Below are 26,162 nucleotides of genomic sequence, written 5' to 3'. Positions count from 1 at the left end.
AGAAAAATCATTTTGGGCAAGCACCTTATATCCAGTAATGCGATCCATGTATCAAGACCGTGAGAAAGATTATTAAACATGCTAAACTCAGCGAGACCTGATTCCCTCATGAGGACCCTGTTAAGGATGAGTACCACTCAGCAAGTCATGACTGTGACATTCACTTTTGAATAGCTCATGAGCATTAATATATTTAATTGTGGATCTAAACCAAAAACCAAGGTGCAGGCAAGATGACAACCACAGAATGTCACTGGCATATGTTTAGGTTCAAATACTATTATGAGAAGTGGCAGGTAAAGGAGGTAGGAAAAAGAAAACACATCACGTAATTGACTGTCATATGGAAATATTTGACGTTGAAAGTCATAATTTAAAATGTATAAACCAAATATTAGAAGTGTGTCTAGTTCAAAGGGGGGAAAACTATGAAACATTTTTAGTCAATATCAAATATGAGCTACACAACCCTTCCTAAATGCCAAAGGCACACACAGACACACACACACACACTCTCACAAAGAATACAAATAACTAGAACCAAGAAATGGAGTAAATACATTCTGCTACATATGGTAAACATAGCCTACAATGTGGAAGAGATTAGAAAATAAACAGGGAAATGAAAATGTTTTTATTAATTCGCATCAGTACCCACCAAAACCAATCAGCATAACAAAAGATTATAACACTGAATATAAAAACCAATCCAACAGTCCAGAGTGATAGGCAAAAGTTTTTAATTGTATAGATTAAAATAACTTTGGACAAAAATTAAAACTCAGGCAGAGAATTTTTTTTCAACAACAGACACAAGCGAAAACAAAGGCACAGTAAAAATTGAGACAGAAAATTTCCAGTGTAGAGATATGAATATAATAATAGACACAGGCAGGGATGATTAATAAATGATAAAATGTTTAGAGGATGATCATTGGAATACAAGACATTGATACTTTTAAAAACCACTTTCCCAAATACTTCATTATAAGTAAGGTGTCTCTGAAAGGGATAGATCTCTTAGACCCCTCCTTAACCAAGTAACCAGTCCTGATAGCATGATAGTGCTGATGGACAAACTTGACCTTCTCTGCCCACATTTGGGCTGAGGTTGGAAACTCACAGTATTGACTCTGCAGTGCTCTTGACAAAACGTTTAGGCTGAATTTAATCATGAAGACATTTTCAGACAACTTCAGAATGTAGACCATTGAGCCAGACAGCTGACCTGTCCTCTAGAAACAAGTCCATGTCACCACAATCAATGACAACAACAAAAAGAGGAGGAAATATTTGGGGTTCAAAATAACTAAAGAAATGTAGCTACATTATCTTTTTACTTTTTTTGAACCCAAAATATCTCTCCTCCTTTTTGTTGTGTGATTCGTGGTGACGTGGACTGTGTGAAGGAGACAGGTCAGTTGTCCTGCTCAGTGTTCTACATTCTGCAGTTGTCTGGTGATTACCTCCTATGAAACTCAGGCTAAGCGTTTTCTGCAAGAACATGGCATTGTTCATATTCTGCACCGGCAGAGTCCCAGGTGACATGCTGTCCCCTGCCAGTGGCTCCTGACTCCTGTTTCTTACAGGATGGAATTGAAAGGAGCAGGGCTAAGGCCTCTCAATGCTGTTTGTCCATCTAGCTGTGGTCTTCCTAAGTATTGATATCAATTGGAGGCTGAAGGACCATGGCTTCTCCAATCAAAGGAGGCTAGTGGGTTAACAATTGTCAAGAGCAGTCAGTGGCTCTGAAATATAATCCTCAGCCAAGGATCCCTCCTGTGTTACAGATGGATCAGCTAAAACAAACCAACACTGAAGATACAAAGAATGGGGTTAGGTTCATTGAAACCAGGGTGACACCTTTGGATGAGCTAAACACAAAGATGACACTGACCTTGAGCAGATGTAGAAGCTGAGACATGCCTGCAAAATGAAATCCCTGAGGAACTTTGTAGCTACCCAGAGATATCTGGTTCAAATCAGAATGTCTGGCAGATCACTCCCGGCATGTGCTACAGTCATGTGAACGTGTCACACCTAATTTGGGTCCAATGTCTTCAGACTGAGCACAGGTGGCCACTGGCATGGTCTGAGAATAGGAATAGAGCCATGCCCACTTTCCCATCCTATTGAGTTTTACTTTTTGTCCAAAATTATTTTAATGTAGACAATTAAAAACTTTTGTCTGGGCTTCCAAAGGGAACTACAGTTTCATTCAAACCTACATGTGCCTACAGGTCCTGCCTGCAGCAATGACATCTCTCAGCTTAGTAAGGGCTGCTTAGTGTGGGAATATGCCTCCAATCTGGAAGACCAGGTGGTGCCTTATCACCGTCAAAGTAAAAAACCTATTGTCCATGTCAAGGGCCAAGCTGACGTGCTCTTCCTCAAATGAGTAAAAGTCACTTCTGCAGTGATGGAATGAGGCATGTAGTTCAGAGTAAGTTGAAGGAGTTGAATAAAATCTATCCAGTGAGTCCTGCAAGACTTCAGGTTCTTCTGCTTCCATCGGCACCCCATTGAGCCTGGAAAAGGAGACAAAACTAAAGAAGCAGCCAGGGAAAATCAGACACCACAGAGCCCCAACTAGATTTCAGGGGTAACATAAGGAAGTGGTTAAAAAAGGAAAAGGATAGATCCATTAATGAGGTAAAAAAAATATTGCCTTTATGTTGGGATAGAACAGGGCCAGGTAGAAAACAATGAAAGACAAAGACAGACAGAGAGAGAGAGAGACAGAGACAGAGACAGAGAGAGACAGAGAGAGAGACTGAGAGAGAGAGAGAGTGAGAGAGACAGTAAGCTCAGTGACTTGGCCAGGTGACACACTGATAAGGGAGTAAAAGGACACTCTGAGTTAGTGCCCTCATGACACACAGAAAACAGTGATCACGAGAAGAGTGAGCTCAATAGTTTTCCATCAAATGTGCTTAAAATTCCATGCAGTCGCCATAAGGGTACAGCTTCTGAGGTATGGTCAACCTATGGTACATTAGTAAATGATAAGGGGAGGAAGAAATGGAATCCTAAACGTCTACTGCAATGAAAACCAATAGCAATGTCAGTAGGAGTAATTCAGCCTTTGTTGAAAACATGAAATCACACACACGGTTTTCCCTGGATCTCTCGTCTCCAGGTGTTAACACAGAATTAAGCGACCACAATTGTTGAAAGTTACCTGGGGCATGGTGGGTTTTGATCTTCTTCCCCTTCTTGGTACTTTTCAATTTCTGCAATAAATTCAGACATGGACAGACATATTAAGCTGATTCCCCTACACACATAACATTCCACTGTCTAATCCTTACACAGGGACCTCAGGCTTCTCAGTATAAGAATAGGACACCGTGAGAGATGTATTTCAGGAGGCCTGAAGGCTGGTCATGATGGAGATTCCTTGTTTTTTGTCCCAGAAACTAAGGGCAAAGTGTCCCTATTCTGGTAGATCGTTATCCCAATATCATTTGTCCCAAGTTTGTGCAAACGGTTATCCCATATTTTTCCAATCAATTTAAAGCAAATGCCCTCAAATGATTTCTAAGAGAGAAACCGCAATATTCAGCCCTGTCTCATCAAATGCTCAGATTGTTCATTGCTGTGAGGATTTTAGACACTGAAATTAGAGTGAGAAAGGAAATCTACCAACCCTTGAGTCAAAATCATAGTTCTCTGAATTTGTCACATCTGCCCAGGTCCAGTGCCTTGAGAGTACAATCAGAGTGCCACAGGCATGGCCTGAGACTAGGAAGAGAGCCACGCTCACTGACCCATCCCATGTCTGGGCTTCCAGGTAGAACTAGAGTTTCATTCAACCTACATGTGCCTATAGGTCCTCAGTGCAGCAATGACATCTCTCAGCTCAGTAAGTGCCTCTTGGAGCAGGAATATGATCTCTATACGGAAAACTCAGTGGATCCTTATCGCCTTCATAGAAAGGTACTCACCATCCACATCAAGAGAAAAGCCAATGTGTTCTTCCTCCAATGAGTAAAAGGAACTTCCGTAGGGCTGCCATGAATCAGGCTGTTCTAGATAACTGGAAGGAGTCGAATAACATCTATCCAGTGAGTCCTGCAAGTCCTCAGGCTCTACTACCTCCAGCAGCTCTCTGCTGAGCCTGGAAAAGTAGAAAAAGTAAAGAATAAGCCAGGGGAAATCAGACACAAAAGAGCCCCAACTAGATTTCATGGGTAGCATAAGGAAGTGGTTAAAAAAGAAAAAGGATACATCCATTAATGAGGTAACAAATTATTGCCTTCAGTCGGGATGGAACAGGGCCAAATAGAAGAGAATGAAAGAGAAAGACAGACAGAGAGACAGAGGCAGAGAGACAGAGCTCAGTGAATTGTCCAGGTGACACACTGATGAGGGAGTACAGGACACTCTGAGTTAGTGCCCTCAGGACACACAGCATACAGTGATCATGAAAAGACAGTGCTCAATAATTTTCCATAAAATGTGCTCAAGTTTCCATGCAGTCACCATGAGGATACAGCTTTTGAAGTATGGTCGACCTACAGTAGGTTAGTAAATGATAAGGGGAGGAAGAAATGGAAACCTAAATATCTACTGCAATGAAAACCAACAGCAATGTGAGTAGGAAGAATTCAGGCTTGGTTGAAAGGATGTAATTGATAATGTCAGCCTGCCCTGCTTTCCCTGAACCAAGAGTCTCCAGGTGTCAACACAGAATTAGCTGTTGACAATTGCTCAAACTTACCTGGGGCACTGTGGGCCTTGGTCTTCTTCCTCTTCTTGGTCTATTTTAATTCCTGCAATAAATTCAGACAGGGACAGACAAAATAAGCCAATTCACCTACACCCATCACAGTCCATGGTCTAATTCCCACACAGGGACCTCAGGCTCCTCAGCATGAGAACAGGACAATGTGGGAGATATATTTCAGGAGGCCTCAAAGCCAGTCATGATAGACATTCTTTGGTTTGCATCTCAGAACCAAGGGTCAAATGTCCCTATTCTGGTAGACAGTTATCCCAAAATCATTTATCCCAAGTTTGTGCAAACAGTTATGCCTTATTGTTCCCATCAATTCAAAGAAAATGCCCCAGATGATTTCTAGGAGGAAAACTGCAGTATTCAGCCCTGTCTCATCAAATGCCCAGCTCATTCATGGTTGCAAGACACTCAAACTAGAATGAAGGAGGAAATCTACAAACCCTTGAGTCCAAATCATTCTTCTGTGAATTTTTTACATCTGCCTGGGTCCAATGTGCTGAGAGTGGGCTCAGGTTGCCACAGGCATGGCTGGAGACTAGGAATAGAGCCATGCTCACTGACCCATTTCATGTCTGGGCTTCCAATTGAAACTAGTTTCATTACAACCTATATGCGCCCATAGGTCCTGCCTGCGGCAATGACATCTCTTGGGTCAGTAAGGGCCACTTGGAACAGGAACATCACCCTTATCTGGAGGACCAGGTGGAGTCTTATCACCTTCATAGTAAGGTACTCACTGTCCACATCAAGAGCCAAGCCAAGGTGTTGCTCCTCCAATGAGTAAAATGCACTTCTGTAGGGCTGGCATAAGTCAGGCAGTTCCACATACCCAGAAGGAGTTGAATAAAATCTATCCAGTGAGTCTTGCAAGACTTCAGACTCATTCTCATCCAGCAGCTCCCTGCTGAGCCTGGAAAAGTAGGAAAAGTAAAGAATAAGCCAGGGGGAATCAGAAACCACACAGCTCCAGCTAGATTTCATGGGTAACATAAGGAACTGTTTGAAAAGAAAAAGGACAGATCTATTAATGAGGTAACAAATTATTGCCTTTATGTTGGGACAGACCAGGGCCAGGTAGAAAAGGATGAAAGAGAAAGACACACACACACACACACACACACACACACACACACACACACAGAGAGAGAGAGAGAGAGAGATTGAGAGATTGAGAGACAGAGAGAGAGAGTGAGAGAGTGAGCTCAGTGACTTGGCCAGGTGACACACTGATAAGGGAGTAAAAGGACACTCTGAGTTAGTGCCCTCATGACACACAGAAAACAGTGATCACGAGAAGAGTGAGCTCAATAGTTTTCCATCAAATGTGCTTAAAATTCCATGCAGTCGCCATAAGGGTACAGCTTCTGAGGTATGGTCAACCTGTGGTACATTAGTAAATGATAAAGGGAGGAAGAAATGGAAACCTAAACGTCTACTGCAATGAAAACCAATAGCAATGTCAGTAGGAGTAATTCAGGCTTTGTTGAAAACATGAAATCACACACACGGTTTTCCCTGGATCTCTCGTCTCCAGGTGTTAACACAGAATTAAGCGACCACATTGTTAAAAGTTACCTGGGGCATGGTGGGTTTTGATCTTCTTCCCCTTCTTGGTACTTTTCAATTTCTGCAATAAATTCAGAGATGGACAGACACATTAAGCTGATTGCCCTACACACATAACATTCCACTGTCTAATCCTCACACAGGGACCTCAGGCTCCTCAGTATAAGAATAGGACACTGTGAGAGATATATTTCAGGAGGCCTGAAGGCTGGTCATGATAGAGATTCCTTGTTTTTTGTCCCAGAAACTAAGGGTAAAATGTCCCTATTCTGGTAGATCGTTATCCCAGTATCATTTGTCCCAAGTTTGTGCAAACGGTTATCCCATATTTTTCCAATCAATTTAAAGCAAATGCCCTCAAATGATTTCTAAGAGAGAAACCGCAATATTCAGCCCTGTCTCATCAAATACTCAGATTGTTCATGGTTGTGAGGATTTTAGACACTGAAATTAGAGTGAGAAAGGAAATCTACCAACCCTTGAGTCAAAATCATAGTTCTCTGAATTTGTCACATCTGCCCAGGTCCAGTGCCTTGAGAGTACAATCAGAGTGCCACAGGCATGGCCTGAGACTAGGAAGAGAGCCACTCTCACTGACCCATCCCATGTCTGGGCTTCCAGGTAGAACTAGAGTTTCATTCAACCTACATGTGCCTATAGGTCCTCAGTGCAGCAATGACATCTCTCAGCTCAGTAATGGCCTCTTGGAGCAGGAATATGATCTCTATACGGAAAACTCAGTGGATCCTTATCACCTTCATAGAAAGGTACTCACCATCCACGTCAAGAGAAAAGCCAATGTGTTCTTCCTCCAATGAGTAAAAGGAACTTCCGTAGGGCTGCCATGAATCAGGCTGTTCTAGATAACTGGAAGGAGTCGAATAACGTCTATCCAGTGAGTCCTGCAAGTCCTCAGGCTCTACTACCTCCAGCAGCTCTCTGCTGAGCCTGGAAAAGTAGAAAAAGTAAAGAATAAGCCAGGGGAAATCAGACACAAAAGAGCCCCAACTAGATTTCATGGGTAGCATAAGGAAGTGGTTAAAAAAGAAAAAGGATACATCCATTAATGAGGTAACAAATTATTGCCTTCAGTCGGGATGGAACAGGGCCAAATAGAAAAGAATGAAAGAGAAAGACAGACAGACAGAGAGACACAGGCAGAGAGACAGAGCTCAGTGAATTGTCCAGGTGACACACTGATGAGGGAGTACAGGACACTCTGAGTTAGTGCCCTCAGGACACACAGCATACAGTGATCATGAAAAGACAGTGCTCAATAATTTTCCATAAAATGTGCTCAAGTTTCCATGCAGTCACCATGAGGATACAGCTTTTGAAGTATGGTCGACCTACAGTAGGTTAGTAAATGATAAGGGGAGGAAGAAACGGAAACCTAAATATCTACTGCAATGAAAACCAACAGCAATGTGAGTAGGAAGAATTCAGGCTTGGTTGAAAGGATGTAATCGATAATGTCAGCCTGCCCTGCTTTCCCTGAACCAGGAGTCTCCAGGTGTCAACACAGAATTAGCTGTTGACAATTGCTCAAACTTACCTGGGGCACTGTGGGCCTTGGTCTTTTTCCTCTTCTTGGTCTTTTTTAATTCCTGCAATAAATTCAGACAGGGACAGACAAAATAAGCCAATTCACCTACACCCATCACAGTCCACTGTCTAATCCCCACACAGAGACCTCAGGCTCCTCAGCATGAGAACAGGACAATGTGGGAGATATATTTCAGGAGGCCTCAAAGCCAGTCATGATAGACATTCTTTGGTTTGCATCTCAGAACCAAGGGTCAAATGTCCCTATTCTGGTAGACAGTTATCCCAAAATCATTTATCCCAAGTTTGTGCAAACAGTTATGCCTTATTGTTCCCATCAATTCAAAGAAAATGCCCCAGATGATTTCTAGGAGGAAAACTGCAGTATTCAGCCCTGTCTCATCAAATGCCCAGCTCATTCATGGTTGCAAGACACTGAAATTAGAATGAAGGAGGAAATCTACAAACCCTTGAGTCCAAATCATTCTTCTGTGAATTTTTTACATCTGCCTGGGTCCAATGTGCTGAGAGTGGGCTCAGGTTGCCACAGGCATGGCTGGAGACTAGGAATAGAGCCATGCTCACTGACCCATTTCATGTCTGGGCTTCCAATTGAAACTAGTTTCATTACAACCTATATGCGCCCATAGGTCCTGCCTGTGGCAATGACATCTCTTGGGTCAGTAAGGGCCACTTGGAACAGGAACATCACCCTTATCTGGAGGACCAGGTGGAGTCTTATCACCTTCATAGTAAGGTACTCACTGTCCACATCAAGAGCCAAGCCAAGGTGTTGCTCCTCCAATGAGTAAAATGCACTTCTGTAGGGCTGGCATAAGTCAGGCAGTTCCACATACCCAGAAGGAGTTGAATAAAATCTATCCAGTGAGTCCTGCAAGACTTCAGACTCTTTCTCATCCAGTAGCTCCCTGCTGAGCCTGGAAAAGTAGGAACCAAGTAAAGAATAAGCCAGGGGGAATCAGAAACCACACAGCTCCAGCTAGATTTCATGGGTAACATAAGGAACTGTTTGAAAAGAAAAAGGACAGATCTATTAATGAGGTAACAAATTATTGCCTTTATGTTGGGACAGACCAGGGCCCGGTAGAAAAGGATGAAAGAGAAACACACACACACACACACACACACAGAGAGAGAGAGAGAGAGAGACAGAGAGAGATTGAGAGATTGAGAGACAGAGAGAGAGAGTGAGCTCAGTGACTTGCCCAAGTGATACACTGATAAGGGAGTAAAAGGACACTCTGAATTACTGCCCTCATGACACACAGCAAACAGTGATCATGAGAAGAGTGAGCTCAATAGTTTTCCATCAAATGTGCTTAAAATTTCATGCAGTCGCCATAAGGGTACAGCTTCTGAGGTATGGTTAACCTATGATACATTAGTAAATGATAAGGGGAGGAAGAAATGGAAACCTAAACATTTACTGTAAAGAGAGAACCAAAAGCAATGTTAGTAGGCATAATTCAGACTTGTCTGACAAGATGAAATCATTATTTTCAGCATGTACTGTTTTCCCCGGACTGGGTGTCTCCAGGTGTCAACATCAAATTAACTGTCCACAATTTCTCAGACTCACCAGGGACCTGTGGCCTCTTGGTCCTCCTTTTTCACTTGATCATGCCAATGTCCTGCAAATAAATTCAGACAGGGCCTCTTACATGAAGCAGTTCTTCCTTGCACACAGAAACATTCCTCTGTCCAATCCTAACACAGGGACATCAGTCTTCTCTGTGTGAGAACAGGAGACTTTGAGAGAAATATACCAGGAGGTCTGAGGTCAAGTCTTGAGAGAACTGACTTGGTTCCTTTCATGAGCCTTGGGAAAATCCCCCCGTTTTGGAATGTGATCTTCCCAGTGTGCTCTGTCCTAGGTTTGTGTACACAGATGAGCAATGTTTTTCCAATAGATTTGAGGCAAATTGTTCTAACGCCTCATAGGAGAGATACTGCAATATTCAAGCTTCTCTCATCAAATACCCAGGATTTCATAGTTTACGAGATGGTGCACACTGAGATTTGACGGAGCGGTGCAATGTAGCAGCTCTTGAGTCAATATGAGACTTGGTTCTACACAGAAGCATCAGCTATTATGGCTTTCGTGGGTGAAAAGTCAGCCATTTATCTAGAAAACATACCAGCAAGACGACGGACAGATGAGCTAAAACAAGCCAACCTACAAGACACAGAAAATGGGGATAAATTCAGTGAAACCTGGGTCACATCTTCCACTGAGAGGTAGACAAGGGTGATGCTGGCCTTGGGCAGGTAAAGAACCACACAGATATGCTTTGAAAACAAAACTCATCGCCGGGCGCGGTGGCTCACGCTTGTAATCCCAGCACTTTGGGAGGCCGAGGCGGGCGGATCACAAGGTCAGGAGATCGAGACCACGGTGAAACCCTGTCTCTACTAAAAATACAAAAAAAAATTAGCCGGGCGTGGTAGCGGGCGCCTGTAGTCCCAGCTACTCGGAGAGGCTGAGGCAGGAGAATGGCGTGAACCCGGGAGGCGGAGCTGGCAGTGAGCCGTGATTGTGCCACTGCACTCCAGCCTGGGCGACAGAGCGAGACTCCGTTTCAAAAAAAAAAAAAAAAACTCATAAAGAACTTTCAGGATGGGCGCGGTGGCTCACGCTTGTAATCCCAGCATTTTGGGAGGCCAAGGTGGGCGGATCACGAGGTCAGGAGATCGAGACCACGGTGAAACCCCCATCCCGCTACAGGTCTGATTCCCAGGCACAGGCTTGGTGTCCTGTCACGGTTCACATTTCAAACCTCATTCTTTCTCTTAGGAGAGGACAAACTTGTCCTACAGTCCTCTATGCATCAGGAGACTTCACCGGCCCTCCATCATGTGGCTTCTGCCGTGTTATTCAGGGACATTCTCTCTATGGGGAGGGCTCCAGCCTGAAGCACTTCCTACCACGAAATGCCCCCACATCAAGTGCCTTCTGCAGCACCACACGGTGAGGGGCTTTATCTCATTTTGAAAGGCAGTCTTAAGTGTTCCCACATTGGGATGCTTCGGACACTTGCAAGAGACAATTTGCGTGCCTTTGCAGATGGAGACAGAGAAACTCAGGAAGGATAAATCACTCACTCACCGACAGTTACTAAGAACATTGCCAAAGAGACAGCCCGAGAACCTGCCTTCTGAGTCCAGAGCTCTTTTCACTCTAACAAGCGCCCTCCTGTCACAGCCTCCTTCCTGTCCTTTAAAACTAGAAACGTGCTGCTTCTTGCTCCAAACACCACCTTCCATCAAGGAAGGAGGGACATTTGCAATACTGTGACCTCCAACCCCATGGGTTTCCCATCTGTCTTCTTACCCAGGAAGTCCTGGTCATGTCATGGCCACATATGTTTAGTGGAAAAAAAACACCACCGCTACAACTGTCATTGTGAAAGTATGGAGGTCTGGAGTCTCTCATAAGCCTGGGGTTTTAGGTCATCAGGACCCACGGCCACCTTACCTGGGCTGAGCTTTTGGATGAGCTGCTGTGCCAGCCAACATCCGTGAGCCAGCTGTTCTCGGAGGTCCCACCCCTGGGACTCGTCCGGCTCATCCGGAGTGAGAAGGGCCTGGAGATGCCGAATCAATGAGCGGGCGGCATCTCTCCCTTCCCGTAACTTCACGCTTAACTGGGTCAGCTCCCGTTCCCGAGAGAAAATCAGGACTTCGTATTGCCTAAGGTGAGACAGTAGAGAAAATTTAACAGTGGAAAGGGATAGAGCGATCAGTTCTAATATTGCGACACAGATTTCTGAGACAATGTCCTCCAGGAGACCTCCAGGCAGAAGGTCAGCACGTGTTTAAAGAAATGTCTGCGGCCAAGACGAAGAATAAAAAACGGTTCACAGGCTTCCTCCATATGAGAGAGGGCTCCTGGAAGATCCTCCACGATGTTCCATTCATCTGTCTCTTCTGTCAACAAAAGTAGGTCCCTTCCTAATTCAGTTTCAATAAGACATCCATCCTTTCAGTTCCTCACTCTGCCCATGGACATTTCCATATGCATATACACATAGTGCATCTTGCAGCGACTAGATACAGAGCCATGGACAGAAACGAGGCCAGGTGCAGATGGGGCCAATTGAAAAGACGAAAGAAAAGAATGACAGGCTCGAGAAGGCAACATTGATGGAGTGAAAGGATGAGAAGCCGCAGTCAGTCAGGAGGTGATTCTGACTAAGGGTAAGTGGGGTGGTGATGGCACATCATTTGGAGTATACTGAATGCTGCTGGGTGGTTCCCACTCCTTTGGTTGATTTTCTGTTATGCGCATTTCACCTCAACAATTACTTGTTTGAAAAACGGGAAGTAAGGCTCTGAGAAACAACTGCAACCCATAACTTATGATCATCTTTGTTCTCTGCTTGATAAATCTGTGTGTGTCATGAGCCTGCCACGGCAATTCCTGCCCTTCCCCTGGCCCAGCTTAGCTCTTATTTCTCCCCGCCGAGCTGCCGTACTTCAGAGATTTACACACCTGCCCACCTGGCCTGCCCCCACGGGGCCCCCTCACCTGAGCTGCTCCGAAAGCTCCTCTTCCGTGAACAGCCGCTCATCCCTCAGCGTAGACTTCACCAGGTCTTTGTAGTCTTCGGACTCTGAGAAAAGACAGACACGCCTGCCTCAGTGAAAGCCTGGACATGCTGCTCTCGTCACTGCCTACAGGGCAGGAGCAAGGTCCATCCCAAGGACAAAACTGTCCCCAGTACCAGGCTCTCGCCAGGGATTTCCACACCTTTACTCCTCAGTCTCCCGACTTTCTGGCATCTGGTCCTCCAAAATTTAGAGACGAAGAAACAGAAACTCAAGGCACATCAAGGGAGTAGACAAGATGATTCAACCACAACTAAGTGGAGTCAGAATTCACAGCCCCGAGGTCTGACTCTGAATGCGGGGCCACTTTCCCAAGCCCTGCAGCCTCCCCTCTAAAACACTGCACTGAGGCATGAAGCAGTGATTTCCTGTACAGTCGGGAAGGCCCCCTCGGACTATGGGACTGATGGTTTCCCTTTTACCGGGAATTTCAAGGACAAACATGTCAAAGATCTTAAACATCTTTGATTTTTAAATCGTATCTTCGGACGGTCATCTCTGCCTTCTCCCTGGACCAAGGGCCGGCAGATACCACCATGCTGACGTTTGTGGCAGAAGAGGTGGGGCCAGGGACTGGGGAGAAGACACCCAAACACATGATGGGTTAAAAACTGGCGAAATCAAGTAGGTTTAGTCAGGACTGAGGGATGTCACTGCAGCCTCGCCCACTTCTTTGAAGATGTTGTTTCCCTGGTTTCACTCTTCTCATCTCCAGTCTTGATCTCCTTTAAGTCAACTTGTCTTAGCTACGCAGTCACCTTGAAACCAGGACATAAACGCTTCTACCCTTTTCTTGCTCGTAAGTTTCTACAAAGTAAGGCCGGGCCCTGAGTTGTTGACCCCATGAGCGGCCAATGTTTGTGTGTAGCACAACAGACTGTTTTTTGTTTTTTAAATTTTTTTGTTTGGTTGGTTGGTTTTTGGCTTTTGGTTTTTTGTTTGAGACGGAGTCTCACTCTGTCGCCCAGGCTGGAGTGCAGTGGCGCGATCTCAGCTCACTGCAACCTGTGCCCTCCCGGGTTCAAGCGATTCTCGTGCCTCAGCCTCCCAAGTAGCTGGGATTACAGGCGCCAACCACCATGCCAGCTAATTTTTGTATTTTTAGTAGAGATGGGGTTTCGCCACGTTGGCCAGGCTGGTTTCGAACTCCTGACCTCAGGTGATCCGCCCACCTCGGCCTCCCAAAGTGCTGGGATTAAAGATGTGAGCCAGCGCCCCTGGCCAGAGACTTCTTATTAATAGCCAAGACAAGCCAATGAAAAGGAGAGAGAGTCTAGCCTGAGAGTAGTGAATGAGGGTGGGAGGATGGTCTGAGCCAATCCTCCCACCTAAACCTCCTGAGCAGTTGGGACTATAGGCACGCAGCACCATGCCTGGCTAGTTGTTTGTATTCTTTGTAAAGATGGCTTTCACCATCTTGTCCAGGCTGTTCTTGAACCCCTGAACTCAAATGATCCTCCCACCTGGGCCTCCCAAAGTGCTGTGATTACACGTGTGAGTCACCGCACCTAGCTCCATCCTAGTTTCTGACTAAACCAGCATGTATGTATACAGCCTGTCCTCACAATTCGTCTTCCATAGCCTAGACAGAGGTATGAGACACAAGGAAAATAGAGGCTACCTGGGAGAAGGTTTGGAGCATCCGGCCGTTCATCACCAGAGGACGCACTGTCTACAACTAGAGGTGGGTCGACTTGGTCTTCCTCAAGTGTGATTTCGGTGTTCCCGTGAGGCTGGCTGGACTCACAAGGGCCGTGGCTATTGGAACAAGTGACGGCACATTCCTCCAGTGAGTCCTCAGGGACTTCCTGTTCTTCAGCCCTCTGCACCTCCCTGATGAGCCAGGTGGGATAGAGATGACAGAAGATTAAACACAGAGGGACTGGACCCCAGGGAGTCCTGGCTGGTGTTGACAGGAGGCATTAAGAGAGTGGCCCCAGAAAGCAAACAGGAGGTTCCCTTTAAGAGGGAACAGGCAATCCTCTTCTCTCTGCAACAGAGCATGGCTGCCATGGGAGCCAGAGAGGAAGAGAGCAACTGGTGTTCACTGCACTGGACAGATAGGAGCCGAGGAGGACGAAGGCTCAGCTATCCCTGTACGGTACAGGCATGACACCCGCCACACACACAGAAACGCAACAGCAGCCACACCCTGTGTCTAAGCTGGGTTGAATTTCACATACTGTGGCCAAGGGAATGCAGGCTTTCGGCCCATCGTACATGCCAGAGAGGGTGTGCCTCCTAGACCTTTTTCATATGTTACCACCCATGACTTGCTCCCGATTATTCAGTGTTACCTGGGGGCACATAATTCCTCTACTTTCTCAGCCTCCTCAACGTTAACATCTCCATCCTCCTCTTCGGCAGTTGCTGTAAATACAGAAGTGTTCATTCAGATATTTCCCACTTCACACTCTGCAAGTGCAGTCAGCCCAATGTGCACAGAGACATGAACATCTAGGCACGGGTCACTGTTCAGCTGAAAGCTCTCATGTTTTATCTTTAACAAAATGCCCTGCCATGGTTTCCTGATCCACCGGGCAATGCATTTCTGATCTGGGGGGCCACCATCAAGATGTGGCCAAATATGGAAAAGACCTTTTGCTCCCCATATGATGGAGGCTTCTGCAGCCTCTCTCTGGACTTTGGCAGCTGTCTCCCCCATCCCGCTACAGGTCTGATTCCCAGGCACAGGCCTGGTGTCCTGTCACAGTTCACATTTCAAACCTCATTCTTTCTCTTAGGAGAGGACAAACTTGTCCTACAGTCCTCTATGCATCAGGAGACTTCACCGGCCCTCCATCATGTGGCTTCTGCCGTGTTATTCAGGGACATTCTCTCTATGGGGAGGGCTCCAGCCTGAAGCACTTCCTACCACGAAATGCCCCCACATCAAGTGCCTTCTGCAGCACCACACGGTGAGGGGCTTTATCTCATTTTGAAAGGCAGTCTTAAGTGTTCCCACATTGGGATGCTTCGGACACTTGCAAGAGACAATTTGCGTGCCTTTGCAGATGGAGACAGAGAAACTCAGGAAGGATAAATCACTCACTCACCGACAGTTACTAAGAACATTGCCAAAGAGACAGCCCGAGAACCTGCCTTCTGAGTCCAGAGCTCTTTTCACTCTAACAAGCGCCCTCCTGTCACAGCCTCCTTCCTGTCCTTTAAAACTAGAAACGTGCTGCTTCTTGCTCCAAACACCACCTTCCATCAAGGAAGGAGGGACATTTGCAATACTGTGACCTCCAACCCCATGGGTTTCCCATCTGTCTTCTTACCCAGGAAGTCCTGGTCATGTCATGGCCACATATGTTTAGTGGAAAAAAAACACCACCGCTACAACTGTCATTGTGAAAGTATGGAGGTCTGGAGTCTCTCATAAGCCTGGGGTTTTGGGTCATCAGGACCCACGGCCACCTTACCTGGGCTGAGCTTTTGGACGAGCTGCTGTGCCAGCCAACATCCGTGAGCCAGCTGTTCTCGGAGGTCCCACCCCTGGGACTCGTCCGGCTCATCCGGAGTGAGAAGGGCCTGGAGATGCCGAATCAATGAGCGGGCGGCATCTCTCCCTTCCCGTAACTTCACGCTTAACTGGGTCAGCTCCCGTTCCCGAGAGAAAATCAGGACTTCGTATTGCCTAAGGTGAGACAGTAGAGAAAATTTAACAGTGGAAAGGGATAGAGCGATCAGTTCTAATATTGCGACACAGATTTCTGAGACAATGTCCTCCAGGAGACCTCCAGGCAGAAGGTCAGCACGTGTTTAAAGAAATGTCTGCGGCCAAGACGAAGAATAAAAAACGGTTCACAGGCTTCCTCCATATGAGAGAGGGCTCCTGGAAGATCCTCCACGATGTTCCATTCATCTGTCTCTTCTGTCAACAAAAGTAGGTCCCTTCCTAATTCAGTTTCAATAAGACATCCATCCTTTCAGTTCCTCACTCTGCCCATGGACATTTCCATATGCATATACACATAGTGCATCTTGCAGCGACTAGATACAGAGCCATGGACAGAAACGAGGCCAGGTGCAGATGGGGCCAATTGAAAAGACGAAAGAAAAGAATGACAGGCTCGAGAAGGCAACATTGATGGAGTGAAAGGATGAGAAGCCGCAGTCAGTCAGGAGGTGATTCTGACTAAGGGTAAGTGGGGTGGTGATGGCACATCATTTGGAGTATACTGAATGCTGCTGGGTGGTTCCCACTCCTTTGGTTAATTTTGTGTTATGCGCATTTCACCTCAACAATTACTTGTTTGAAAAACGGGAAGTAAGGCTCTGAGAAACAACTGCAACCCATAACTTATTATCATAGGATCTTTGTTCTCTGCTTGATAAATCTGTGTGTGTCATGAGCCTGCCATGGCAATTCCTGCCCTTCCCCTGGCCCAGCTTAGCTCTTATTTCTCCCCGCCGAGCTGCTGTACTTCAGAGATTTACACTCTTGCCCACCTGCCTGCCCCCACGGGGCCTCCTCACCTGAGCTGCTCTGTAAACTCCTTTTCCACGAACATCCGCTCATCCCTCAGCATAGACTTTATGAGGTCTTTGCAGTCTTCATACTCTGAGAAAAGACAGACACGCCTGCCTCAGTGAAAGCCTGGACATGCTGCTCTCATCACTGCCTACAGGGCAGGAGCCAGGTCCATCCCAAGGACAAAACTGTCCCCAGTACCAGGCTCTCGGCAGGGATTTCCACATCTTTACTCCTCAGTCTCCCGACTTTCTGGCATCTGGTACTCCAAAATTTGGAGACGAAGAAACAGAAACTCAAGGCACATCAAGGGAGTTCACAAGATGATTCAAACACAACGAAGTGGAGTGAGAATTCACAGCCCCTGAGGTCCGACTCTCAATGCGGGGCCACTTTCCCAAGCCTTGCAGTCTCCCCTCTAAAATACTGCACTGAGGCATGAAGCAGTGATTTCCTGTACATTCGGGAAGGCCCCTCGGACTATGGGACTGATCGTTTCCCTTTTACTGGGAATTTCAAGGAGAAATATGTCAAGGATCTTAAACATCTTTGATTTTTAAATCTTATCTTCGGATGTGATTTTAAGAATCATATCTGAAGCATAAAGTATGAGACATAAGACCATAAGGCCATGAAGGAAATATGCCCAAATACTAATAATGTTTGTGTTAATTTAGAAACAGTAGAATGAAGAACTAATAGATAGCGTTTACTCTGTGCCAATAAACATTCTAGGAGATTGACAAGAAATGCCTCATGTAATTCATTGCCGCAATTTTACAGAGGTAAGTATTTCCATACTACCCTATGTACAGATGAGGAAACTGAGGGACAGGTAAGACAAGCAACTTGGATGGAGCCCAGGAGACAAGCCCAGGGTCCCTGCTCTGCACACTGCACTGCTACTTCCACACATTCTCGGTGCGATCTTTCTTCCTCTTTAGGAAAAAGAGCCTGTGCCCCAGGAAGCAGGACTTCCCTCTCACCAGGGTACTCTCTGCTTTTCTTTTGACGAGTCTTGCCCTGTCACCCAGGCTGGAGTGCAATGGCATGATCTTGGCTCAATGCAAACTTTGCCTCCTGGGTGCAAAGAAGTCTCCTGCCTCAGCCTCCCGAGGAGCTGGGATTACAGGCGCCTGCCACCATGCCCAGCTAATGTTTGTATTTTTAGTAGAGATGGGGTTTCTCCATGTTGCCCAGGCTGGTCTCAAACTCCTGACCTCGTGATCCGCCCGCCTCAGCCTCCCAGAGTGCTGGGATTACAGGAGTGAGTCACCGTGCACGGCCCCTACTCCCTGCTCTTGATGCTGTCACTTATAGATACCATAGGTTCCATTAGGAGCAGACTCCTCTTGAAGCCCCTCACAGCGGGTACTGTGTACTATCACCAAGTTTCCCTCAGGGTCCCTAGAACAGAGCTTTGCCTATTGGGCCTCAACAGAAGCTTGAATAGAATAAGGGTTCACTAGTCCCAGATGTTTAGAACAACAGATTAGATGTTATTTGTCTGCCGGATCTTATACGGGACAGAGAGGATTCTTGAAAACAGGATTTAGCCTCTTGGAGAAAACAGGTCGTTCTGTGCCCATGTCCGAAATGAATTAAGTGCGATTTTAAATCTAGGCCCACCCCCACCTGGCTGCAGACGTGGAAAGTTGCTAAATACTTTGGTACCTCTGACTTCCAAATTTAACAAAATGTGCAAATGCCCATTTCCACTGTCCTAGAAGTATGGGAAGGTTGAAATTATTTTTGATGGAGACAGCATTTAGTTTCTCAGAGAGAAGACAAGACATCATTGATCACTTTTGTGAAGGTGAGCCTATAGAACTTACCGTAATTATTCTGCCCATTGGCCAGGAAGTAGGCCACTTGAGTTACAAGAAATTTCTGTTGGAGGTTTCTGAACTCCTGTTTGTTCTCTACCAGCTGGGGGCGCGATTTCTTGTTGATTTCTAGAATGTTCATCTCTGCCTTCTCACTGGACCAAGGGCCCGCAGATACCACCATGCTGACCTTTGTGGCAGAAGAGGTGGGGCCAGGGACTGGGGAGAAGACACCCAAACACATGATGGGTTAAAAACTGGTGAAATCAAGTAGGTTTAGTCAGGACTGAGGGATGTCACTGCAGCCTCGCCCACTTCTTTGAAGATGTTGTTTCCCTGGTTTCACTCTTCTCATCTCCAGTCTTGATCTCCTTTAAGTCAACTTGTCTTAGCTATGCAGTCACCTTGAAACCAGGACATAAACACTTCTACCCTTTACTTGCTTATAAGTTTCTATAAAGCAAGGCTGGGCCCTGAGTTGTTGACCCCATGAGCGGCCAATGTTTGTGTGTAGCACAACAGATTGTTTTTTGTTTTTTAAATGTTTTTGTTTGTTTGGTTGGTTTTTGGTTGTTTTTTGTTTGAGATGGAGTCTCACTCTGTCGCCCAGGCTGGAGTGCAGTGGCGTGATCTCAGCTCACTGCAACCTCTGCCCTCTCGGGTTCAAGCGATTCTCGTGCCTCAGCCTCCCAAGTAGCCGGGATTACAGGCGCCAACCACCATGCCAGCTAATTTTTGTATTTTTAGTAGAGATGGGGTTTCGCCACGTTGGCCAGGCTGGTTTCAAACTCCTGACCTCAGGTGATCCGCCCACCTTGGCCTCTCAAAGTGCTGGGATTAAAGATGTGAGTCAGCGCCCCTGGCCAGAGACTTCTTATTAATAGCTAAGACAAGCCAATGAAAAGGAGAGAGAGTCTAGCCTGAGAGTAGTGAATGAGGGTGGGAGGATGGTCTGAGCCAATCCTCCCACCTAAACCTCCTGAGCAGTTGGGACTATAGGCACGCAGCACCATGCCTGGCTAGTTGTGTGTATTCTTTGTAAAGATGGGTTTCACCATCTTGTCCAGGCTGTTCTTGAACCCCTGAACTCAAATGATCCTCCCACCTGGGCCTCCCAAAGTGCTGTGATTATACGTGTGAGTCACCGCACCTAGCTCCATCCTAGTTTCTGACTAAACCAGCATGTACGTATAGAGCCTGTCCTCACAATTCGTCTTCCATAGCCTAGACAGAGGTATGAGACACAAGGAAAATAGAAGCTACCTGGGAGAAGGTTTGGAGCATCCTGCCGTTCATCACCAGAGGACGCACTGTCTACAACTAGAGGTGGGTCGACTTGGTCTTCCTGAAATGTGATTTTGGTGTTCCCGTGAGGCTGGTTGGACTCACAAGGGCCGTGGCTATTGGAACAAGTGACGGCACATTCCTCCAGTGAGTCCTCAGGGACTTCCTGTTCTTCAGCCCTCTGCACCTCCCTGATGAGCCAGGTGGGATAGAGATGACAGAAGATTAAACACAGAGGGACTGGACCCCAGGGAGTCCTGGCTGGTGTTGACAGGAGGCATTAAGAGAGTGGCCCCAGAAAGCAAACAGGAGGTTCCCTTTAAGAGGGAACAGGCAATCCTCTTCTCTCTGCAACAGAGCATGGCTGCCATGGGAGCCAGAGAGGAAGAGAGCAACTGGTGTTCACTGCACTGGACAGATAGGAGCCGAGGAGGACGAAGGCTCAGCTATCCCTGTACGGTACAGGCATGACACCCGCCACACACACAGAAACGCAACAGCAGCCACACCCTGTGTCTAAGCTGGGTTGAATTTCACATACTGTGGCCAAGGGAATGCAGGCTTTCGGCCCATCGTACATGCCAGAGAGGGTGTGCCTCCTAGACCTTTTTCATATGTTACCACCCATGACTTGCTCCCGATTATTCAGTGTTACCTGGGGGCACATAATTCCTCTACTTTCTCAGCCTCCTCAACGTTAACATCTCCATCCTCGTCTTCGGCAGTTGCTGTAAATACAGAAGTGTTCGTTCAGATATTTCCCACTTCACACTCTGCAAGCGCAGTCAGCCCAATGTGCACAGAGACATGAACATCTAGGCACGGGTCACTGTTCAGCTGAAAGCTCTCATGTTTTATCTTTAACAAAATGCCCTGCCATGGTTTCCTGATCCACCAGGCAATGCATTTCTGATCTGGGGGGCCACCATCAAGATGTGGCCAAATATGGAAAAGACCTTTTGCTCCCCATATGATGGAGGCTTCTGCAGCCTCTCTCTGGACTTTGGCAGCTGTCTCCCCCATCCCGCTACAGGTCTGATTCCCAGGCACAGGCCTGGTGTCCTGTCACGGTTCACATTTCAAACCTCATTCTCTCTCTTGGGAGAGGACAATCTTGTCCTACAGTCCTCTATGCATCAGGAGACTTCACAGGCCCTCCTTCATGTGGCTTCTGCCGTGTTATTCAGGGACATTCTCTCCATGGGGATGGCTCCAGTCTGAAGCACTTCCTACCACCAAATGCCCCCACATCAAGTGCCTTCTGCAACACCACACGGCAAGGGGCTTTATCTCATTTTGAAAAGCAGTCGTGTTCCCAAATTTGGATGCTTCAGACCCTTGCAAGAGACAATTTGCGTGCCTTTGCAGATGGAGACAGAGAAACTCAGGAAGGATAAATCACTCACTCACCGACAGTTACTAAGAACATTGCCAAAGAGACAGCCTGGGAACCTGCCTTCTGAGTCCAGAGCTCTTTTCACTCTAACAAGCACGCTCCTGTCACAGCCTCCTTCCTGTCCTTTAAAACTAGAAACGTGCTGCTTCTTGCTCCAAACACCACCTTCCATGAAGGAAGGAGGGACATTTGCAATACTGTGACCTCCAACCCCATGGGTTTCCCATCTCTATTCTTACCCAGGAAGTCCTGGTCATGTCATGGCCACATATGTTTAGTGGAAAAAAACACCACCGCCACAACTGTCATTGTGAAAGTATGGAGGTCTGGAGTCTCTCATAAGCCTGGGGTTTTGGGTCATCAGGACCTATGGCCACCTTACCTGGGCTGAGCTTTTGGATGAGGAGGTGTGCCAGCCAACATCCCTCAGCCAGCTGTTCTTGGAGGTCCCACCCCTGGGACTCGTCCGGCTCATCCGGAGTGAGAAGGGCCTGGAGATGCCGACTCAATGAGCAGGAGGCATCTCTCCCTTCCCGTAACTTCACGCTTAACTGGGTCAGCTCCTGTTCCTGAGAGTGAGCCAGGACTTCATATTGCCTAAGGTGAGATAGTAGAGAAAATTTAACAGTGGAAAGGGATAAGTGATCAGGTCTAATATTGCGACACAGATTTCTGAGACAATGTCCTCAAGGAGACCTCCAAGCAGAAGGTCAGCACGTGTTTAAAGAAATGTCTGTGGCGAAGAGAAAGAAAAATGGTTCACAGGCTTCCTCCATACGAGAGAGGGCTCCTGGAAGATCCTCCACCATGTTCCATTCATCTGTCTCTTCTGTCAACAAAAGTAGGTCTCTTCCTAATTCAGTTTCAATAAGACATCCATCCTTTCAGTTCCTCACTCTGCCCATGGACATTTCCATGTGCATATACACATAGTGCATCTTGCAGCCACTAGATACAAAGCCATGGACAGAAACGAGGCCAGGTGCAGATGGGGCCAATTGCAAAGATGAAAGAAAAGAATGACAGGCTCGAGAAGGCAACATTGATGGAGTGAAAGGATGAGAAGCCGCAGTCAGTCAGGAGGTGATTCTGACTAAGGGTAAGTGGGGTGGTGATGGCACATCATTTGGAGTATACTGAATGCTGCTGGGTGGTTCCCACTCCTTTGGTTAATTTTGTGTTATGCGCATTTCACCTCAACAATTACTTGTTTGAAAAACAGAAAATAAGGCTCTGAGAAACAAGTGCAACCCATAACTTATTATTATCCTTAAAAACAGAAAATAAGGCTCTGAGAAATAACTGCAACCCATAACTTATTATCATCCTTGTTCTCTGCTTCATAAATCTTTATGTGTCATCAGCCTGCCATGGCAATTCCTGCCCTTCCCCTGGCCCAGCTTAGCTCTTATTTCTCCCCGTCGAGCTGCTGTACTTCAGAGATTTACACACCTGCCCACCTGCCTGCCCCCACGGGGCCCCCTCACCTGAGCTGCTCTGCAAACTCCTTTTCCATGAATAGCCGCTCATCCCTCAGCATAGACTTTATGAGGTCTTTGCAGTCTTCATACTCTGAGAAAAGACAGACACGCCTGCCTCAGTGAAAGCCTGGACATGCTGCTCTGGTCACTGCCTACAGCGCAGGAGCCAGGTCCATCCCAAGGACAAAACTGTCCCCAGTACCAGGCTCTCGGCAGGGACTTCCACATCTTTACTCCTCAGTCTCCCGACTTTCTGGCATCTGGTCCTCCAAAATTTAGAGATGAAGAAACAGAAACTCAAGGCACATCAAGGAAGTTGATAAGATGATTCAACCACAATGAAGTGGAGTCAGAATTCACAGCCCCTGAGGTCTGACTCTGAATGCGGGGCCACTTTCCCAAGCCTTGCAGCCTCCCCTCTAAAATACTGCACTGAGGCATGAAGCGATTTCCTGTACACTCGGGAAGGCCCCTCGGACTATGGGACTGATGGTTGCCCTTTTAATGGGAATTTCAAGGACAAATATGTCAAAGATCTTAAACATCTTGGATTTTTAAATCTTATCTTCGGATATGATTTTAAGAATCATATCTGAAGCATAAAGTATGAGACATAAGACCATAAGGCCATGAAGGAAATATGCCCAAATAATAATAAGGTTTGTGTTAATTTAGAAACAGTAGAATGAAGAACTAATAGATAGCGTTTACTCTGTGCCAATAAACGTTCTAGGAGATTGACAAGAAATAGCTTATGTAATTCACTGCCGCAATTTACAGAGGTAGGTATTTCCGTAGTACCCTATGTACAGATGAGGAAACTGAGGGACAGACAAGACAAGCAACTTCAATGGAGCGCAGGAGACAAGCCCAGGGTCCCTGCTCTGTACACTGCACTGCTACTTCCACACATTCTCGGGCGTGATCTTTGTCTTTACGGACAAGAGCCTGTGCCCCAGGAAGGACTTCCCTCTCACCAGGGTACTCTCTGCTTTTCTTTTGACGAGTCTTGCCCTGTCGCCCAGGCTGGAGTGCAATGGCATGATCTTGGCTCAATGCAAACTTTGCCTCCTGGGTGCAAAGAAGTCTCCTGCCTCAGCCTCCCGAGGAGCTGGGATTACAGGCGCCTGCCACCATGCCCAGCTAATGTTTGTATTTTTAGTAGAGATGGGGTTTCTCCATGTTGCCCAGGCTGGTCTCAAACTCCTGACCTCGTGATCCGCCCGCCTCAGCCTCCCAGAGTGCTGGGATTACAGGAGTGAGTCACCGTGCACGGCCCCTACTCCCTGCTCTTGATGCTGTCACTTATAGATACCATAGGTTCCATTAGGAGCAGACTCCTCTTGAAGCCCCTCACAGCGGGTACTGTGTACTATCACCAAGTTTCCCTCAGGGTCCCTAGAACAGAGCTTTGCCTATTGGGCCTCAACAGAAGCTTGAACAGAATAAAGGTTCACTAGTCCCAGATGTTTAGAACAACAGATTAGATGTTATTTGTCTGCCGGATCTTTTTTTTTTTTTTTTTTTTGAGACGGAGTCTCGCTCTGTCGCCTAGGCTGGAGTGCAGTGGCGCAATCTCGGCTCACTGCAAGCTCCGCCTCCTGGGTTCACGCCATTCTCCTGCCTCAGCCTGAGTAGCTGGGACTACAGGCGCCCGCCACCACACCCGGCTAATTTTTTTGTATTTTTAGTAGAGACGGGGTTTCACCGTGGTCTCGATCTCCTGACCTCGTGATCCGCCCGCCTCGGCCTCCCAAAGTGCTGGGATTACAAGCGTGAGCCACCGCGCCCGGCCTTGTCTGCCGGATCTTATACGGGACAGAGAGGATTCTTGAAAACAGGATTTAGCCTCTTGGAGAAAACAGGTCGTTCTGTGCCCATGTCTGAAATGAATTAAGTGCGATTTTAAATCTAGGCCCGCCCCCACCTGACTGCAAACGTGGAAAGTTGCTAAATACTTTGGTACCTCTGACTTCCAAATTTAACAAAATGTGCAAATGCCCATTTCCATTGTCCTAGAAGTATGGGAAGGTTGAAATTATTTTTGATGGAGAGAGCATTTAGTTTCTCAGAGAGAAGAGAGGACATCATTCATCACTTTTGTGATGGTGAGCCTACAGAACTTACTGTAATTATTCTGCCCGTTGGCCAGGAAGTAGGCCACTTGAGTTACAAGAAATTTCTGTTGGAGGTTTCTGAACTCCTGTTTGTTCTCTACCAGCTGGGTGTGCGATTTCTTGTTGATTTCTAGATTGTTCATCTCTGCCTTCTCACTGGACCAAGGGCCGGCAGATACCACCATGCTGACGTTTGTGGCAGAAGAGGTGGGGCCAGGGACTGCAGAGAAGACACCCAAACACATGATGGGTTAAAAACTGGTGAAATCAAATAGGCTTAATTAGGACTGAGGGATGTCAGTAACTGAAATTCTTAACTTACTGTTGAGAAAAAAGTGATCAGTCTCCACAGCACTTTAGGATCCTTAACGACAAAAACAATGTTCACGGTGCCTGAGCTCTGAGCTGAAGGCACTGCCAATAGCTCAGTCTCCGACAAGAGTGAGCAAGGGTGTGGCCAGTGTGCCAGGTAACAGTCTGCAGTTGCTACAACACAATTAGAATGTGGGGGTGTCATGGAATCTTAGGAGCCCTCACTCCAACTGCCAAGGCTTTGCTGAAACACAGGCGCCCTGGTCTCGCCTGAGGGTCACCACCAATTGGGATCATTCCTTCAAAATTCACTCAGTATTCGTGTACCCTTGTGACAATGCCACAGACCCATCTCTTTCCCAATACATCTAAGCACATTCCTCACTGTTTATCGCTTGTCTGTACAACATCATCAAGGCAGAAAGTTTCCCAACAGGTTATATTTTCTTAATGGTAGTCATGATGTCACCCCACCTGCTCCAAGTTAAAACAGATCTTAAGGCTTTTCCACAAGTGTAAGATATCAAACTTTTAGCCTGCCCTGATTTCCTCTGGGTCTTCTGCAGTTTTGTCTGTATCCACTAGTCAGTGAATGAATAATTCACTTGTGAAAAATGTTGTCTTTTCTGTCTCAGTCTTCTTCTTGCTGCTTCCCATTGTTATGTTGATTTCTTTTTTCTTACTGGGGCACCATCTTGGCTTTTCATCACACTCTAGACCAGTTTGACATCCCTATGTCCAGAGCTCTTCCTCTATGTGGGTTGATTTTTTTTAATGTCACTGAGCAC

General features: G+C 46.6%; 1 protein-coding gene across 1 annotated transcript in view; it reads right to left on the bottom strand.

Annotated features, from left to right (window-relative positions):
* Window positions 1-611: 611 nt before the first annotated feature.
* LOC129472521 (neuroblastoma breakpoint family member 1-like) overlaps window positions 612-26,162 on the bottom strand; it is a 705,345-nt gene continuing 679,794 nt past the window's right edge. Inside the window, 18 exon segments of the mRNA XM_063631768.1 lie at window positions 612-2,528; window positions 3,182-3,233; window positions 3,948-4,120; window positions 7,863-7,914; window positions 8,618-8,790; window positions 9,453-9,504; window positions 11,349-11,563; window positions 12,402-12,486; window positions 14,103-14,314; window positions 14,779-14,851; window positions 15,907-16,121; window positions 16,937-17,048; window positions 18,794-19,003; window positions 20,048-20,259; window positions 20,724-20,796; window positions 21,847-22,078; window positions 22,951-23,036; window positions 25,073-25,282. Of these exon segments, the coding sequence (XP_063487838.1) occupies window positions 2,285-2,528; window positions 3,182-3,233; window positions 3,948-4,120; window positions 7,863-7,914; window positions 8,618-8,790; window positions 9,453-9,504; window positions 11,349-11,563; window positions 12,402-12,486; window positions 14,103-14,314; window positions 14,779-14,851; window positions 15,907-16,121; window positions 16,937-17,048; window positions 18,794-19,003; window positions 20,048-20,259; window positions 20,724-20,796; window positions 21,847-22,078; window positions 22,951-23,036; window positions 25,073-25,282 (2,681 nt within the window). The 3' untranslated portion in view covers window positions 612-2,284.

Source organism: Symphalangus syndactylus, chromosome 22 (assembly GCF_028878055.3).
Source record: "Symphalangus syndactylus isolate Jambi chromosome 22, NHGRI_mSymSyn1-v2.1_pri, whole genome shotgun sequence".
Taxonomy (NCBI): Eukaryota; Metazoa; Chordata; class Mammalia; order Primates; family Hylobatidae; genus Symphalangus; species Symphalangus syndactylus.
This window is presented reverse-complemented; position numbering and strand designations above follow the sequence as displayed.